General features: G+C 36.3%; 1 protein-coding gene across 1 annotated transcript in view; it reads right to left on the bottom strand.

Annotated features, from left to right (window-relative positions):
• Positions 1–825: 825 nt before the first annotated feature.
• The window catches only part of LOC149143790 (B-type cell cycle switch protein ccs52A-like), a 38,463-nt gene continuing 22,027 nt past the window's right edge, over positions 826–17,261 (bottom strand). Inside the window, exons 2-8 of the mRNA XM_089451941.1 lie at positions 2,532–2,702; positions 2,228–2,332; positions 1,883–2,062; positions 1,637–1,699; positions 1,344–1,538; positions 1,151–1,252; positions 826–963 (exon numbers count right to left, since the gene is read on the bottom strand). Coding sequence (XP_089308067.1) covers positions 826–963; positions 1,151–1,252; positions 1,344–1,538; positions 1,637–1,699; positions 1,883–2,062; positions 2,228–2,332; positions 2,532–2,702 — 954 coding nt within the window. The remainder of the gene's footprint in view (positions 964–1,150; positions 1,253–1,343; positions 1,539–1,636; positions 1,700–1,882; positions 2,063–2,227; positions 2,333–2,531; positions 2,703–17,261) is intronic.

Genomic DNA, 17,261 nt, shown 5'->3' with positions numbered 1-17,261 from the left:
ATTTTAAAAAAATAATGAAAACATAAAATTAAAAATATATATATATATATATATATATATATATATATATATATATATATATATATATAGATATATATATATTAAAACAATGAAAAACACAAAACAAAAAAAAGTTTAAAAAATTAAAAAAACATAAATTAAGATATATACTAAAAACAAAACACAAAATAAAAATATAAACTTAAAAAAAAATCAATTATAAAAAAAATATATATCAATCATAAAAATGTAAAAAAAAAGAAAAGTTAATGGTAAAAATTAAAAAACTAAAAAAAATAATAAATTATAAACAAATAAATAGTGAAAATAAAAAATAAAAAATATCTTGTAAACCATCAAAAAATTGGCAAAAAAAAAAAACATTTAAAAAAAACTAAAAATTAAGTAGGTAAAAATAGAAAAATAAAAAAAAATTAAGAAAAACAAAAAAACAATTAAAAACAAACTAGATTTTAAAAAATAGAAAAATAAAAAAATAAAAAATAAAAAAAGTTAAAAAAAAATTATCTCACATATCAAAAAAGAATTTGGAAAAAAAATAAATTTATATATATATATATATATATATATATATATATATATATATATAAGACAAAAATAAAAAATAAAAAATGTTAAAATTTTTTTATCTCATAAACCCTAAAAGAATTTGGAAAAAAAAAAAAAAATTATATACATACATATATATATATATATATATATATATATATATATATATATATATATATATATATAAGTCAGTAAAAATAGAGAAATTAAGAAAAAACATTAGCAAAAACTAGGAAAAAAAATAAAACTCGCCTTTTATTCTGCTTTCATGAGAATAACTAAGCTAAAACTCAATCCAAAAGGGTTTAAAGGCTGGCCAATTATACTTACCTGCCCATCAGGAGAAATTGCAAGATAAAGCACTCTGAGGGTGTGGCCTGTTAGAGTCGCAAGCTGTCAAAATAAAGTATATGAGGAATTTTAGGAAGTGATAAATACTCCAGGAAAGCTTCAAAAGATTAAGTAATGTGCACAAATTACAAAGATGCGCATGTCAATTGGAATGGATAGGACAAGGCTCGTATAAAAGGCAAAGAAAGGAACATAACAATCATATTATAAAAAGTACAAGCTTGCTTACTTTCGACATAGTTGGGTATCGCCACACAATAATTTGGTTCTGAGAATAACCATGGGTGCTCACAAGCTCATTGACATTCTTAGACCATACAAGGTTACAAACCTGCAAATTGAAACATTTTATAGGATAAAGAACTAGAGAACAAACAACCATGTAGGAGTATCCTCTTAATCAAAACCTCAGAAAGACATACCTGACTACCAGTATCCACACAATTTAAGGAAGTATTGGTTGCTGTGTTCCAGAAACGAATGCAGCGATCTGCTGTTCCACCTCCAGAAGCAAGAAGACCATGCTGATGGGGAGACCAGGCAATGGCCTTTACAGCAGCTGTGTGCTCATTATATTTCAGCACTGGTTGTTGAGATTGTTGGTTCCATACAAAAAGCTAGACAACACATGCTTCGGCTTAGAATTCATCCTTATGTATAGGTGAACGCATAAACTGTGGATCTTGATTAAAGAAGGGTCTGAAGCTTGTTTTACCTGGTTATCATTTCCACCCGATGCAAGTTCCCGGTTGTCATAGGACCACTTCAGCCCACAAACCTGAACCCACAGATGCAAAATTGTTAAACATTAAACAATAAAACTCCTATTAAAAATCAAGACCATATTTTATCAATGCAACAAAAACATGATGCTGATCAAAGGAGAAGAAGACAGATTTATTCGGATGGAATCACACATTAATCAACATAAAATAAGCAAGAGAAAGCCGAAGAGGTTTACCTCTGACTTGTGGCCAGAAAATTTACTGACAAAGTCATCTTGAGCTCGAATGTCACGCTGAAGAATGTTTCTATCTCTACTACCAGATGACAATATGTGAGAATTCCAAGCTAAAGTCCCTACTCTGGTACAATGACCTTCCATGGTCCGAACCTGCTTACAATGAGCCGCATCCCAAATCTGCACCCAAGGTATGGTTAGATATTGTAGATACAACAATGGCTCCTGTAATGTTGTAGTTACCAGAAGTTTCAGTAAATTCCAATGCACAACAAAGTAAAAGAAATTCATGACAGGGTGATGAACCTGCCACCAAAACAAAACAGTGTTGCAAAGAAAAATTACCTGAACACCACCATTGTTTGTTCCAACAGCAAGATATGTCCCCCGTTGAGTCCATGCAACAGAACAGACATTGTCGTCCAAACCTAAATCGCATAGTTTTGTCACCTATGAAATTTCACAGGATGTGGAAGGTGAGGCCCATGTCAATGTGAATCTAATCATGGTTAGGAACAAAACAATAACCAACACAATATAAAGTAAGTCGAGAATTTCAGCTTGAAATATACCACTCTTGAATCACAGTCTTTGCTACAAAACAAAAAAGAAAGTTGGGATATTCTAGAGTTAGTATAAGCTATACAACCTTACTACTACTAGCACTCCACAGGTAAACACATGCACTTAACCCCACTGCAAGTATGTTATGAGATGACCAATCCACAAGATTTAGATAAAAATCATCTTGAAGAGCAGGAGCATCCAAGACCTGCATAAAACAAAAGGCAACAACTCTTAAGTCCCTAATAGTTTTTAACTTGAAGAAAAATAAGAAAACTAAATAAGACCGATTATTTTACAATTGCAATAATTGTCTAGCTCGCTTATAACTTAAGACAAGTAAATCATCTAGAATTGCAAATAAACATAAATGTTCTCTGGAGAGTGGCCCAAACTAAGAGGAGCAGGCAGGGCTCGTAGAGGCAGCCAACACCTCTGCATAGAAGCTTTCCTAACATCGAAGATCGACAAACTACTAAAAGACCAGAAATATCTAGTATAGCACTCCTGTCCACAAGGATTATGTTGGGCATGGGAAGAAGCAAAAGCCCTCTACACCAACTACTAGAGCTACAGCAGTTAAGTGAGAGGACTGCCTGAGAGAGTCATATTACGTAGAGTTGTCTAATGTTTCATTATAAATTGGTTCGAGTTGCACTGTTCATATACAACCTCTAATCTGTGAGACTGTGCCTATGTGGATGTAGACGATTCAAAGTCATCCAAAACAACACAATGTATCCACTGCCTAGCCATTGGCAGAAGGAGAATAATTGCAAAATGCCAAGAATTTCAAGTATCTATTAGCTGTGCACACATCACCTATTAAATCTCTAACACTATACACTGAACATCCATAGAAATTAAATTTGGGCATCATCTGTTGACGACAATAATGGAAAATTTTTCTTTGAAGGAGATATAGTTATAGAGATGAGCAACCATGCAACAAACCCTCTACACCAAGTACTGAAATTAATATGATGAACCAGCCATGGGGCAGCTTAAGTATTAGAGCATTGTCTGGGATTTAGAGGCATGTTATGTACAGTTGTCTAATATTTCCAGAATAACTTGGTTCAAGTTGAACTGTGCATGTATTGCCTCTAATCTGTTAGACTGTGCCTATGTGGCTGTGTCTATATCCACGGTCATCAAAAGAACCTCTCGTCCCAAGAGTGTATCTATTGCCCATCCATTGGCAGCAAGTGAACAATTCCCCAAATGCCAAGGATCTCTACTATCGGTTAGCTGTGCCAGTGCCACCTATAACTAGACACTGAGCATCCATTGAATTGCAATTTGATCATCGTCTATTGAGAAAAGTAATGGAAATTTTTTTCATACATTGTATTGCAATTTAAGCATCACCTATCGAGGACAACAATGGCAAATTTTGCATTTAAAGGAGATGAAAGTTATAAAGATGAGTAACCATGCGGCAGAAGCAATGATGGGCAATGCCCATATCTGTCCAAGAGCTATTTTAGATGTTGGGTGTGTGCTCTTTTCTCTTGGAAAAATTTTGGACTGAACAATGGAACTACTAACGCGCAGCCCCTCCGCCCACGGCCGCGCCACCACGGGTGGCTGAGGGGCGGGGGCCCAAAACGAATTTTTTTTTTTAATAAAATACCAACCAAAAAATAATGCGTTAATTTTTTTCTTTTTAATTTAATTTTTTTTTTAATAAATTTTTAAATTTGATATTTCAAAAATGGGTTAACTTTTTTTTTAATTTTTAATTTTTATTTTTTAATAAATTTTTAAATTTGAAATTAAAATTTTAAATTTTTTTGAAAAAAAATTATTATTTTTTTAATTATTTGTATTTATAAATTAAAAAAAAAAAGTGTTAAAAAAAAATTTATAATTCTTTTAAATAAAAAAAAAAAGGTTTATTTAAAAAAAAAAAAAAAAAATTACTTTTAATTTATTTTAAATAAAAATTTTAGGTTCAATAAAAATAATTATTATTAACTTTAAAAAAAATAAAAATAAAAAATATGCATTTTTGGGGTTTTTTTTCATATAATTTTAATTTGTTTTATGTTTTTTTTTTTTTTTTTAATTTGAATTAAAAAAAAAATCAAAAATAGGTATTTTTTTTATAAATTGTAAATGTTTTTTATTTATTTATTTTCTCATTTGAAAAGACATATATTTTCCGCCATATTCATATTGTTTTGGCTTTTTTTTTTTTATAATTTGATTTTATTTTTGATTTTTTTAATATCAATTTTACTACTTTTTTAATTTTTTTCGTTAATTTTCTATTTATTTTTTTAAACTAGTTTGTTTTTAATTTCTTTTATTTTTTTCCTAGTTTTTGCTAATGTTTTTTCTTAATTTCTCTATCTTTACTTATATATATATATATATATATATATATATTAATTTTTGTTTTTTTCCAAATTCTTTTAGGGTTTTTGAGATAATTTTTTTTTAACATTTTTTTTTTTTTTATTTTTGTCTTTTTATATATTTTTTTATATTTGTTTTTTAAAGACAATTATTTCATGTGGATTGAAAAATTAATTAAGGATGTATAAATATGTAGATTATCTAAAATTCAAACTATCGACTTTCTAATTTAAAAACGCAAAACAATAAAAACCCCACTCAAAAAAAAAATTAGGATAGAGAACAAGAAAATATGAATAAAATGACCACTTCAAAAACTATCAAATTTAGAAAATAATTTTTTACATTTCACACACTAGAAAATTAAAAGTCAAAAAATAGGTCTTTTAAAAATAAGGTGTGATGCAGAATACTCACTTTTTAAAATCAGCATGAAAATCACTACCATTCTAAAACTTGATTTCATCCTTGAACATGAAAAAAAATTAAAGTTCCAAAAACAATGTTCTAAAAAAAACATGTGTATTCTGCATCACCACTTTTGAAAATCGGGTCATTTTTTTGCTATCTCTATGAAACAGGTAACAGTATCAGTTCCCGTTTCAAAGTTTACATTGTTACAAGCTGACTCATCCCCCTTACAGATATCTATATATGGATCCCTCATCCCAGAGATCCAGAGGCTGGAATTTTGCATATTTTAAGGAATTGTTGTTGGTTTTCTGAGACAAACATCAGATTGTTGGGTGATCTAAGCTTTGTTTGAGGTGAAGAGGGGCTTCTTTGCTAGGAGGTTGATGCTGGGTCGGAACAACTAGTTGTAACTCCTCCTGGCTCTTTTCTTGTTTATCAATAAAAACTATTTGAGTTTTCCTCCATGCTTTTGTATCATTGATGCTTGTTACATTTGTATGGTCAATTTACATCTGATCCTAGATTGTTTATGATTATAGATCCATGTCTTTGTATAGTTCTATGCTTCTGTGATCTTACAGGTATTTTGTGAAGCTAGGCGTGCAAAGGAGCAGGTAGCTGAGGACTATTAAAGAAGAGAGGGATCGAATTGAAGGATTAGCGCAAGACAGAGGTTGGTCTTTCTGTTCCTCTCTATCTATAATTCATAAAGGAAAAACAAAAGTAGTTTTTCTCTGTTTGTTTCTAAGGCAGCTGTCACACCTTAGTGGGATAGAGCAGTTCTAAATAGACACTTTTCCCTGTAACAAAATAGCGACTCCGCTGGGGACCTAATTAGTTTGTTTGTTTATCATTCTTTATTGTTTGTTTCATAAACTTACAAGTAGCATTCGAACTACATTTGCCATAACAAATGCAAAGTAGACAACTCCTACTTCAATCCATCTACTGGATCTGTTTATGATTTAAACAACTGATTCAAAAACTATCTGATTGCCCTTGCGATAGCTCTTAGATCCTCGTTAGATCTACCCCTGATTGTTGCATTACTGATTGCTTTTTACTCGGCCAAAACCCAAGAACTGAATTGCAAACTATGACCCGGAACCCGAAAAGAGTCTCGTTTCTGGCCCAGCACAGGTACTGTTCAGAGGTTCTAAATTTCATTGCACTTCCCGAGTGGATAACCTGTGCTGCAGTTCAGATTCTCTGTGTTACAGGTGCGTTGATCAAACTAGCTCTGTGCAGTTGTGGCCTCTGTGATTCATTCTTTCCAGTTCTATTCCTGAATGTTGCTGCCTGTGATCAATATATGTCTGTTTGAAACCCCTTTTCCTTACTGTTATTCTGCCTCCTTTGTACAAAAGAACTGTAGATGTTTTTGTGTGTTTGTTGAGTCGTTTACAGTTCTCCTTTGCAAAAGTAGCATAATCGTACTATCGCCCTTTGATTTGAAACTGTCGCAAGTGTCGATTTCAGTCCTAGGAAAGAGTTTGATTTCTATTGATGGTCAATTATCCTGTTACTATTGCTTTTGGTCTGAATTTGTAATTTTCTAGTTTCAAAAACAAGTATCCATTTCAAAATCGTAAGGTGTCGTAATCTTCTCCATTTTTTTATTTCGAAAAGAATCTTGTTTATATTTGTCGCTTGAAAAGAAATTTAGATTTGTGCATCAACTTTCTTTTTAGCATTCATAAACTAAGAAAGTCGAAAAATAAATACATGCATGTGCATTTGCATATAGACAGTCTGATTGGCTTGATTTAGGAAAGTGCATTTAGAGTGTGCTCTTTGCTCTTTGTGAAAAGATTCTGTCTTTCTTTTCCCTAGTAGCTAGGATTTTCATTGCATAAAGGAGATAAAAAGTTTGTTTATCATCTTAGATTGCATTTTAGGAATTACATCTACATCTCGTGGTGAACCCAAAAGGCAAACTTCATAAACAAGATCAACTTAAAATAAATTCAATGAATCTAACAACACTTTGGAACTTAACGCACAACATTTAGAAGTCTAGGCTAGAGACATATTCCGGCGTTGTAAAGCCTGGTAACTATTGTTCTCACTGATAGTTGGGTGATTCCTCCACTTTGAGATGATAAGTGCCAGTACGTACTTGTGCTCCCATGTACCGTCGAGTATATTTTGGGAGACCCCAATAGGCTTAATCCTTTATCCATAGGAAGCCGTGTCTGCCGCCCTATCGATCGCAATGCACTGAACACAGCATTCGGGAAGATTGACTGTTGTACCGTAAAAAGTATTCTGCAGTTTTGCGATTGGTTTGGTACTCCCTCTACCTAGATTTCCAGAGCAGTCCCTTTCGTTCCTTTTCAGACTCCTTAACGGAAAAGGTCCATCTGAGCACTTGTCACTTCAGGCTCATTAAAAATCGAAGGAGACTAGAGTCATCTTTTGTTTTTTCTCGACTCTTAAAAACTGAAAAAACAAGTTGTGTCAAAGCGTCTAAAATTTATTTTAAACGGAATATTCATTACCCCTTTCCTACGTTGATCTTGGGTTGAGAAAATGGAATCCACCAACCAAGGGATTCCCCTTGGAGGAAATCCTAGTCCCTTCTCCTCTTGGGGAGATGTTGGTGCACCCCATATGGCCACATTGTCGCTTCCAGGACTGACAATTGGTTTGCCTGTATGGCTCTTCTCAACCTCCGTCGTTCAGAACACCACAATTCCTGAACAATTGAATCAGCAATTAGACGAGTCCAGAGTTACCCACCAACCTTCTACTTCCTCTAATTCTTCCTCTCCTCCTTCCTCTTTGATTGATGGGGCTGGTAAAGTCAAAAATCAAGTACCTAAGGAGAAGAAGGAAAAGAAGAAGAAAGAGAAGAAGAAGAAGGAGCCAAAGGAGAATGGGGGCAAACGAGTGTCGTCTAGCGAAAATCCACACACTGCACTGACCAGGCCTAAATCGCCATGTGTCATTTGCAAGGGATACCATTATCACAGAGATTGTCCTTGTATCCTTCGGATTTTAAGGGACTAGTCTCCTCGTTTGCACAACCCGGTGTCGTCAACCTCTGATGATCATGTTGAAAACACACCGTCAACTAGTGAAAGTGAAGCCCCAGGGCAAAAAGGAAAGTATAAATTTCCTTGTAAACTGTGCGAAGGCGATCATGCTGTCCACCGTTGTCCCTTCTTAGACGAAGTTAAAAGAGTTTTGGACGATCGTCCGTTTCACCGTTACGACTTCCTCCTGGATATAAAAAACTCTTGCCGAGTCCGTCACTAGTTGAAAATCCGGCTGGCCCGCTCAGGTGGTCATCCGAAGCATCTATAATTGAAGATAAAACATCTGAACCCATACCAGACGAAAGTCAAAAGGTCGAGGCGGTAGTTGACCCGGTCTTGCCTTCAGAGGTTCCATCTTCAGATGATATAGTCACTGAAGAGAACAAGGATGACACCGTCCAAATTCTTTTCATAAACACAGATTCCAACGAACATGGGGTCAATTTACCCGTTCCTTTACCGCAGGAAGGAAGTTCGTCAGAGTCGTACCCGACCATCTATTCGGTCCCACCTCCAAGCAACCTAGTTGTCTCCTTCGATTGGAATCAACTAGGCAAACCCCGTTTACCAGCTAGTATACCATTCAGAATTATTGTTCAAATATATAGAATGGTTATGGCTGGTACCATCATAGATGAAGGGGCTTCTGTGAGTATCCTTTCCTCAACTGCTTGGAAAGCGCTTGGTTCGCCATCACTTTTGCCTGAGATGAGAAATCTAACAGGCTTTGATAAAAGAACCAGTTGACCGTTAGGGATCCTTCCCAATGTGCCCATAACATTGAGATGGAAAACCGTTCACATGAACGTGATGGTAGTTCAAGGACCCCTGGATTACAATCTACTCCTTGGATGAGACTATATTTATTGCATGAGAGCCATTGTCTCATCACTCTTTAGAGTGATGTGTTTTCCAAACGAAGGAAGAATGGTCAAGCTCGTAGACCAGCTTTCATTTCCCGGATCACGCATAGCAAATAGTCATATACCATCCCTAAATGGTCTTTTCACACAAGAAATGTCTCAATCTCCAGTCCGTCCACCCGATGAGCGTGAGTGATTCGAGGGGACATGTCTGAAACCCAGGGGGCATGCACCCTGGTCTGCTTCGGCAGGAAAGCTTTGGGTATAGGGTAGGTTTCCGCGAGAGAATATGACCTCCGTACTCCCATCCGTGATTGGAAGAGGGAGTTGGACTGGAACAAGATCCTCTTGTCAAAGTTATGTGGGTTGGCGGGCATCGCTGCTCACCTTTGTTTATTTCGGTAGACATCGCCGGAGAAGTGTTTTGTTTATGCGCTAAATAGAACAATCTTTGGGTAGCCTGAAAGAGGTTTACCTTTCCTGATAAAACAAATGTTTTGTCAGCTCGAATAGAAGGTGACCTTGAAACTTTGTTTTATACTTGGGGGCATGCAAGCCTTTTGGCGTGCAAGCAAAGAGCGACTATTTATTTTTTAAATTTGTAGGACCTCAAACCCTCTAAACTCGTAGGATTAGTCGTTTCCTAACTTGCATAAAGAAAGGATGTGGGGCAAAACTCTAAAAGTTGCCGTTTTATATGAGACATTCTTATCACACGACTGGATTAATCGAGCAATTTTAGCACATAGGTCAAGATCGTTAAAAAATAAACATAAGACATGAGCAAATGTTTCCACCCGCGTTTAAGCTCGTTAAAAAATGAACTATTCCCCGGTAAATAACCATCGTGAATGTAGTACTTCAACCGTTAAAGCCTTGGTCGTGTTTTCACCGTCACCTCCACTTTTTCATTGGTCGATCATTCACCTCCATTTGATTGTTTACCCATTTTGAGGAACAGCTGCGAAGAGTGATTTCACTAGCCATCCTTGTGACATTGCCATGATTGGAAAATTCCAAACCTTACCTGGAATTAGCTGCTACCCGTTTTATCACTCGTTCCTCAAAAGACGAGTCTCCTTTAAGCTCTTTTCAACTGACTCGTAAAAAATGAAAAGATTTTCGAGCCATTGGCCTCTCCAGCTCGTTAAAGGGACAGGAAGTGCTATCCCTCCTCTAGATTTTAATCTTTTTGGACTTGAGGGATTATTACACATAAAGATCGAGCGCTTGTTTTGTTCGGCTCGTTAAAAGTATCGAAAATCCATCCCTTCTGTATTGTTTTATACTTTTTCAGACTTAAGGGATTAGATGACGAAAAAGGAATTTTGGAGTTACCTTTACGTTCCTTTTCAGACTCTCTAAAATTGAAAAGGACCGAGTTATCTTTGTCGTTAAACTCGTTAAAAAGATTAATAGCGACAAACTTGTCTATAGATGAGAACGAGTTTCACTATCGCTAGGCTCGTTAAAACATAGCGATGGGTTTGCCCGAAGGGAAAATTATAGAACAAGCATATGTTATCCTCCTCAAGCTTGACAAAAATAAAGAGGTACTGGTCAGCAATGACTGGGGAAAATTGGGAAGAAAAATCAAAGAAACTTTGTTGGTAGCAAGTCGCTCTTGAACATGACACTTTCGCTCCGTGTCCAAGTCGGGTTGGGTTGTTTCATTCACCGGTCACATCACCATGGTCATGCCATACCATCCACATTTGGGGTTAATGCTACCAATCCATCACATCAGTGTCGCCGATATGTTCAAGAGAATTCATTCAGAGAATTCACCTGTCTCTCACCCACTACCATACATTATACTCCATTCTTTCATGATCGCCACCCTGAACCTTATATCACCAGATCGTTTTCACCTCCATTAAAATCATTTGCTCCATTCTGTGTCATTGATGTGGGATTCATTAAGGCCTTCCTGTGATGAATCTCTTCTTGTCGACATCAGCTCATTATCCAAGAAGTTGATCTAGGAACACCCCATTTAGTACTTTGAAGCTTGCATGCCTCAATGGCAAGTTTCTCACTTCTGGCAATGGGTTTACATCAATGGCCTTCAACCGAAAGATTTTGCGTGGTGTTCGACGCCAAGTCCTTTATTCACACCACGTGAATTGTACTGCAGTACCTTGAGGGTCATTATCATTATCGGTGATTCCTCTCGCGCTTGTTAACAATTTACATCATTGACTGGTAATCAAGCAATGTCTTTCCATGTTCGACTTCAGAACATTTCTCACATGGATCGACTTGTACTTTGAGTGAAGATCAGATGAGATTGAAGACCCCGGATCTAGTTTCATCCATCCGGGCTATGATATATATATTCAGGGAAATAAAGACATTAAATGTACATCATTGTAGCAGAGATAATCATCCTATCAAAAGGATGATGGCTCTACCAGAATCATCAGTCTACACTTAGACGATTGTCTATCCTATGTACGTGAAAATGAATTTATAAATCTGAGCATGGGAATGCCCGCCTCAGCTAGATCATGAAAACAGTATGAAGATAATGTATTGTATTGTATCTTATTACAGGTCTCCTCCCAGCATTGAAAGAACTTCGGATCCTCATAATAAATCATTTCACCCGACACCAAAAGATTAACAGCCTCATACTTTAGGGGGCAACTGTTATAGACATTTTTGGGCCCTACAACCCCAAGCATGAAATTTCCATAAACCAAGGGCTCCTAAGTCCCTAAAAGTGTTGTTCTAACCCCTAAAGTAATAAGGTCAACAGATTATAGCTTCTCCCAGAAGTTGTCCATGAGAAACTGCTCAGAATTGGTCAAAATAGGATCACTGCAGCTACTCCACTGGCTAGGTGCATTGCATCTCACCCAAATACACTGTGAGGGTGCGTTGCATTTCAAAAGTCCCTTCTGTGGGGTGCGATGGGTGAGAAATGACAAATGGCAGTGTCATTCCGCGAGGTGGAGAGGCAATGGAAGCTTCCAGAATCTTCTCCTGTGACACTTGCCTCACTGAATTCGACCAAGGATGAGTAAGAGGCCCTCAGTCTCCAAGTGGAAGTAAGAACTATCAAAGAGAAGACACTAATCAAATCACAAGCTGACTCATCCCCCGTACAGATATCTATATATGGATCCCTCATCCCAGAGATCCAGAGGATGGAATTTTGCATATTGTAAGGAATTGTTGTTGGTTTTCTAACAAACATCAAATTGTTGGGTGATCTAAGCTTTGTTTGAGGTGAAGAGGGGCTTCTTTGTTGGGAGGTTGATGCTGGGTCGGAACAACTAGTTGTAACTCCTCCTGGCTCTTTTCTTGTTTATCAATAAAAACTATTTGAGTTTTCCTCCATGCTTTTGTATCATTGATGCTTGTTACATTTGTATGGTCAATTTACATCTGATCCTAGATTGTTTATGATTATAGATCCATGTCTTTGTATAGTGGTATGCTTCTGTGGTCTTACAGGTATTTTGTGAAGCTAGGCATGCAAGGGAGCAGGTAGTTGAGGACTATCAAAGAAGAGAGGGATCGAATTGAAGGATTAGCGCAAGACAGAAGTTGGTCTTTCTGTTCCTCTCTATCTATAATTCATAAATGAAAAACAAAAGTAGTTTTTCTCTGTTTGTTTCTAAGGCAGCTATCACACCTTAGTGGATAGAGCAGTTCTAAATAGACACTTTTCCCTGTAACACACCCTCCTCTGCTCAGTGCAAATAGATCCTCATAGCCACAGACTACTTCACAAAATGGATAGAGGTCATACCTTCAAGGCAAGCCACAGATACTATTATCATAACCTTCCTTGAAACCAATATTCTATCAAGATTTGGATGTCCAACTAAGCTCATTACTGATAATGCAACAGCCTTTAAATCCAAAAGAATGATAGATTTCTACAAAAAATACCATATCACCCTTGGCCATTCCATAGCCTATTACCCTCATGGTGATGGACTGGCAGAATCCTCAAACAAAATCTTAGTAAACATCATCAAGAAGTTACTAGAGGACAATAAGAAAACTTAGAATAAAAAGCTAGTCAATGCCTTATGGGCAGACATATTGATTACTAAGAAATCAATTGGTACTTCTCCCTATCAACTAGTTTATGGGATGGAAGCTGTCTTTCCATCCTCTTTGGGAGTACTAGTAATGAAGATACTTCAAGAATTGCAGGTTGAACCAAACAATATCCAAAGAAGAATCAACCAAACTATTCACCTACAACAAACCAGAGAAGAGTTCTATGTCAAGTCTCAAGTTGTGCAGGAAAAGATTAAAAAGATTTTTGATAAGAGAACCAAGGTTGAAGATTTCTACATTGGTGACAAAGTGCTCAAGTGGGATTCAAGGAAGGAAGACAAAGGAAAACATGGGAAATTTGATTTCCTTTGGAAAGGTCCCTATGTCATTTATGCTCATAAAGGAAATAATGCTTTCTTCTTGAGAGAAATTAATGGCACAGATGCAGAAGGTGGGCCAGTGAATGGTCAAATGCTAAAACAATACTTTTAACCAAGTTACTAATTTTCATTTCCCATTTGTACATACCTTATTTGCAAAGTCTAGTTTGGATTGGAAGGTGATCTTTGAAGTTGAAGCCTGAAGAGAAGGCCCTGAGCTTTGGAGATATAACTATCATAGTCATTAAAAAGGCAAAAATTACATAAGCATAGTTACAAGGTAACCACTGTCTTAAGTCAAAGGCCACTGATCTTCATTAGCTCTTGACATCTTTTCAGAAGATGCCATCCCCAAGTGGAGCCACTGTTAGGTTCCTATACCAATAGGAGTCATAATTTTGAATGACTAAGGTTAAGCCTTGTAATATTGTACATACCTTTGCTTTCTGTAAATGTTTTCCATATTAAAAAATTAAAAAATATAAAGAGGGTATGTCCTAAAAGAAATATCAAAGGACAAAAATAATAAGAGAAGGTCAAAAAAATGAAAATATATGAACCCCAAAAACAAAAAGAGACCATGAAAGTGTGCAAGTATAAATGCCACTACTATTTACTTTTATGCAAAAAATTATTGTGTTCAACTTGTTATTCATGCCACAATCCATGGTAATCAAACTGTTTAATCTTGATTATATCATGCTTTGAATTTTATGTTTATAGTTAGAGAATAAAATCTGACCAAACAGTTTAATCTTGGCAGATCATTAGATAGGTAGAGAAAATAAAAGGAACTCATCAGTTTAATCTGAGCCCTTGGATGATATAAGGTTAGAAGTAGATAGCTTGTTTTATAAAAGAAAAGGTAGGATAAGGGTTTGCTAGCCTAAATGCACCCAAATAAATGAAGAAAAAATGTTAGGGTAAGTAAATGGGTAAGTAGAAGAAAGGTTGTTGAAGTATAAAGTTGATTGGATCAAAACACATGCATCATGCTTAGACACATATTTCAGTATGTATGATCAATTATAGAAGCAAAAACAAAGGGTTGCAAGTTAATGTGATTAACTCCCCCTCATCCAATTTCCCCTTACTTACTAATTTCCCCATCCTTAAGTATGTTCTAGTACTTTAAATCCTTCAAGTCAAAGAGGCTCAGAGCATTTCTTTGACTTTTGGTGGGATTGGACCCTCGGCTTAATGACTTATGGACATAAAGTGTTAGAATTCCCTTCATAAGATTCATGTTCCCTTCATTACCCTAATAAAACCCCTTTTCCTAAGGTTAAACTTCATTTGCCTAGGAAAAGTGAAAAACACCATGTAAATTCTATTTCACTCAAAAAACCCATAAAAGTGTTTTATCCTACGTATGAAATATATGTGAATAAAATGTGCAAATTTTACATTTATGCTAAGGGTATGCTCACTCAGCTCATTTCATATTAATTTTTAACTTTATTATATAAATCCACATATACCTTTTCTCGTATATTAATTAAATCCCCTATATAAATATCCCAACCCTTAGTTTAATTATAAACTATAGTTGACCCCCTACTTCATACCCTTGACAAAATTTGCTTAAACTTAACAGTTTTCGGTAATGTTGGGTTAATCCCATCATTAAACCCCACTCAATCAATTAATCCCCTGATTAACCTTGAATAAATCCCAAATCGTCTAGGATTAAAACCCTGCCCCCCCCCCAAAACCCATGCTGTTATCACTCGCGCACCTTCTTCACTCGACTACCGTCTGATCATCATCGCCTGCATCCAACTTTCCACAGCCATATTGGTCGCATTGGATGGCCAACCTTTACTCACCCGATAAGGTGGTTTTCCCTATCCCCCCAAATGCTATGTGTCAAGCACAGAGGTAGATCGGGTGACCCCTCTGAAATACCACTTCCTCCATAAAAGAGGTACAATGGCCAGGGAAACCGCCTTCCCACTCAACCCAATAAACCACCTACTAGTCATTCATAAAATTTCCCACAAAAAAGTGACCATTGCTTAATAAAAGGCCGAGAAGCCCTTTTCTGTCTTTTTTCTCTCAAGCTCTTTGAAAACCTCTACAAACCAGTGCGACACCTGCAAACATGAAAACTACTAATTAACCCCATTTCAGTCCTCGAAGAAGCTATGGAAATGATCTGAATTTAAACAGGAACACAAAAAATTACAAAGATAACCAGAAACACAGAGATTCTGTGGAAATAATACTTCATTTCATTAATGTAAACTACTGAAATATGCTTACAAACAGAAATGGAAATACACCAGCTAGGGCGATGGTAGCTTATCTATGAGAAGAGGTGTGGCAGCTACATGCCTCTGAAATGAACTACAATGAGGCACAAGGGCCTTTTTATTATTGAACAATAAGTGCAAACCCTAAACAACCAAAACCCTAACCCGAGGAGATGTAACACCAAGAGTTTTTGGACCCTATTGGGGGATTTGGACAGCCAACTTCCCGGGGTCGTGACTTGGTCATATTATCTCCATTTGATGTGCATGATAGCCCATTGGAAAGATATCTCCGAGGACTACAATCGAAAAGACAATTTTAGAAAGAAAATTGTTGGTGGTAGATTTCATAAAAAACATCATTTAGGGCATCAAAATGGCTCTGAAAGCTTAGGACCTGAAAACTGCGAAAAATAGTAAACTGTGCTATACCTAAGGAAACTGAAAAACTGAAAGAAGCAATGGTGGGTGTCCAAGTGGAATTGGTGGGTGGAAACCAATATCCACCTGGATCAGGAGACCACCTTCAAAGCTCTCAGAACCCTTTCAACCTTCCCCCGTCATCCAGAACACCAGTTTGAAGTCAATTCACCTAAACTCTAGGTATTTGTGAATGAATTACCAGTCACCCATTCAAAATTTGAAAATGTTACTCTTAAATTGCTTTAATTAAGTAAAATTAATTGAAAAATATTTTCAAGTTAACACCACATACCCAATCCCTTCTCAAAATTTCTAAATTGCCTTCCAAACCTCTGATACAACCCTACCCTGCCAAACTCAAATCCACAAGAACTGAATTATGGTTGCCCTTGTCTTCATGGATGTTAGACCTATCACAACTCCCCATTTTGACCTAGACCACCTCCCCTTGGCGGACTAGTATTTTCAATTCAGAGACACAAGTGCATATGAGGTCTAGCTCAAACTTCATTATTTGAGTAGGGACAAATATCTAAACCATTCTAATGACATTAGTCTTTGGGAATCCAATTTTCCCAAATACCAATTTCCCCAAGTACATGCTTTTCCTGAAATTTTCCATATGTGCCATGCCTGTTACATTCCCAGCCAGAGAGCTATAATGTCCCCTGACCAGAAAGTCCTGTTTACCATCACAGTTGAATCAATCAATGAGATGTTACAAGTCCAACCAGGTCCAAACCTAACCGCACTCTTAATTGGAGATTTGTTAGACCAGTACACCAAGTTGAGTCCATCAAAACTGGCCCAATTGTTTCAAACTTTCATTGTAGAAGAGAAACACATTCCCAAAGATGCCCCTCCATATGTTTCTGCCATTTTCTCTGAAAGAGGCAAGAATATTGTCACTATGATATCATGTATTTTTGGCTGCACCACTGATGAATTTGCTGATGAACTTATCCTGGCCTTCATGTCCATTTTCACCCCAAGAAAGCCTCCTGCTACTATATACAATTATGCCCAGTTCATAGCTGAGAGGATGCATCAATAGT

This window comes from Pinus tabuliformis, chromosome X (genome assembly GCF_031772625.1).
Source record: "Pinus tabuliformis cultivar Carrire ecotype Pingquan chromosome X, CPIR1, whole genome shotgun sequence".
In the NCBI taxonomy this organism is placed as follows: domain Eukaryota; kingdom Viridiplantae; phylum Streptophyta; class Pinopsida; order Pinales; family Pinaceae; genus Pinus; species Pinus tabuliformis.
This window is presented reverse-complemented; position numbering and strand designations above follow the sequence as displayed.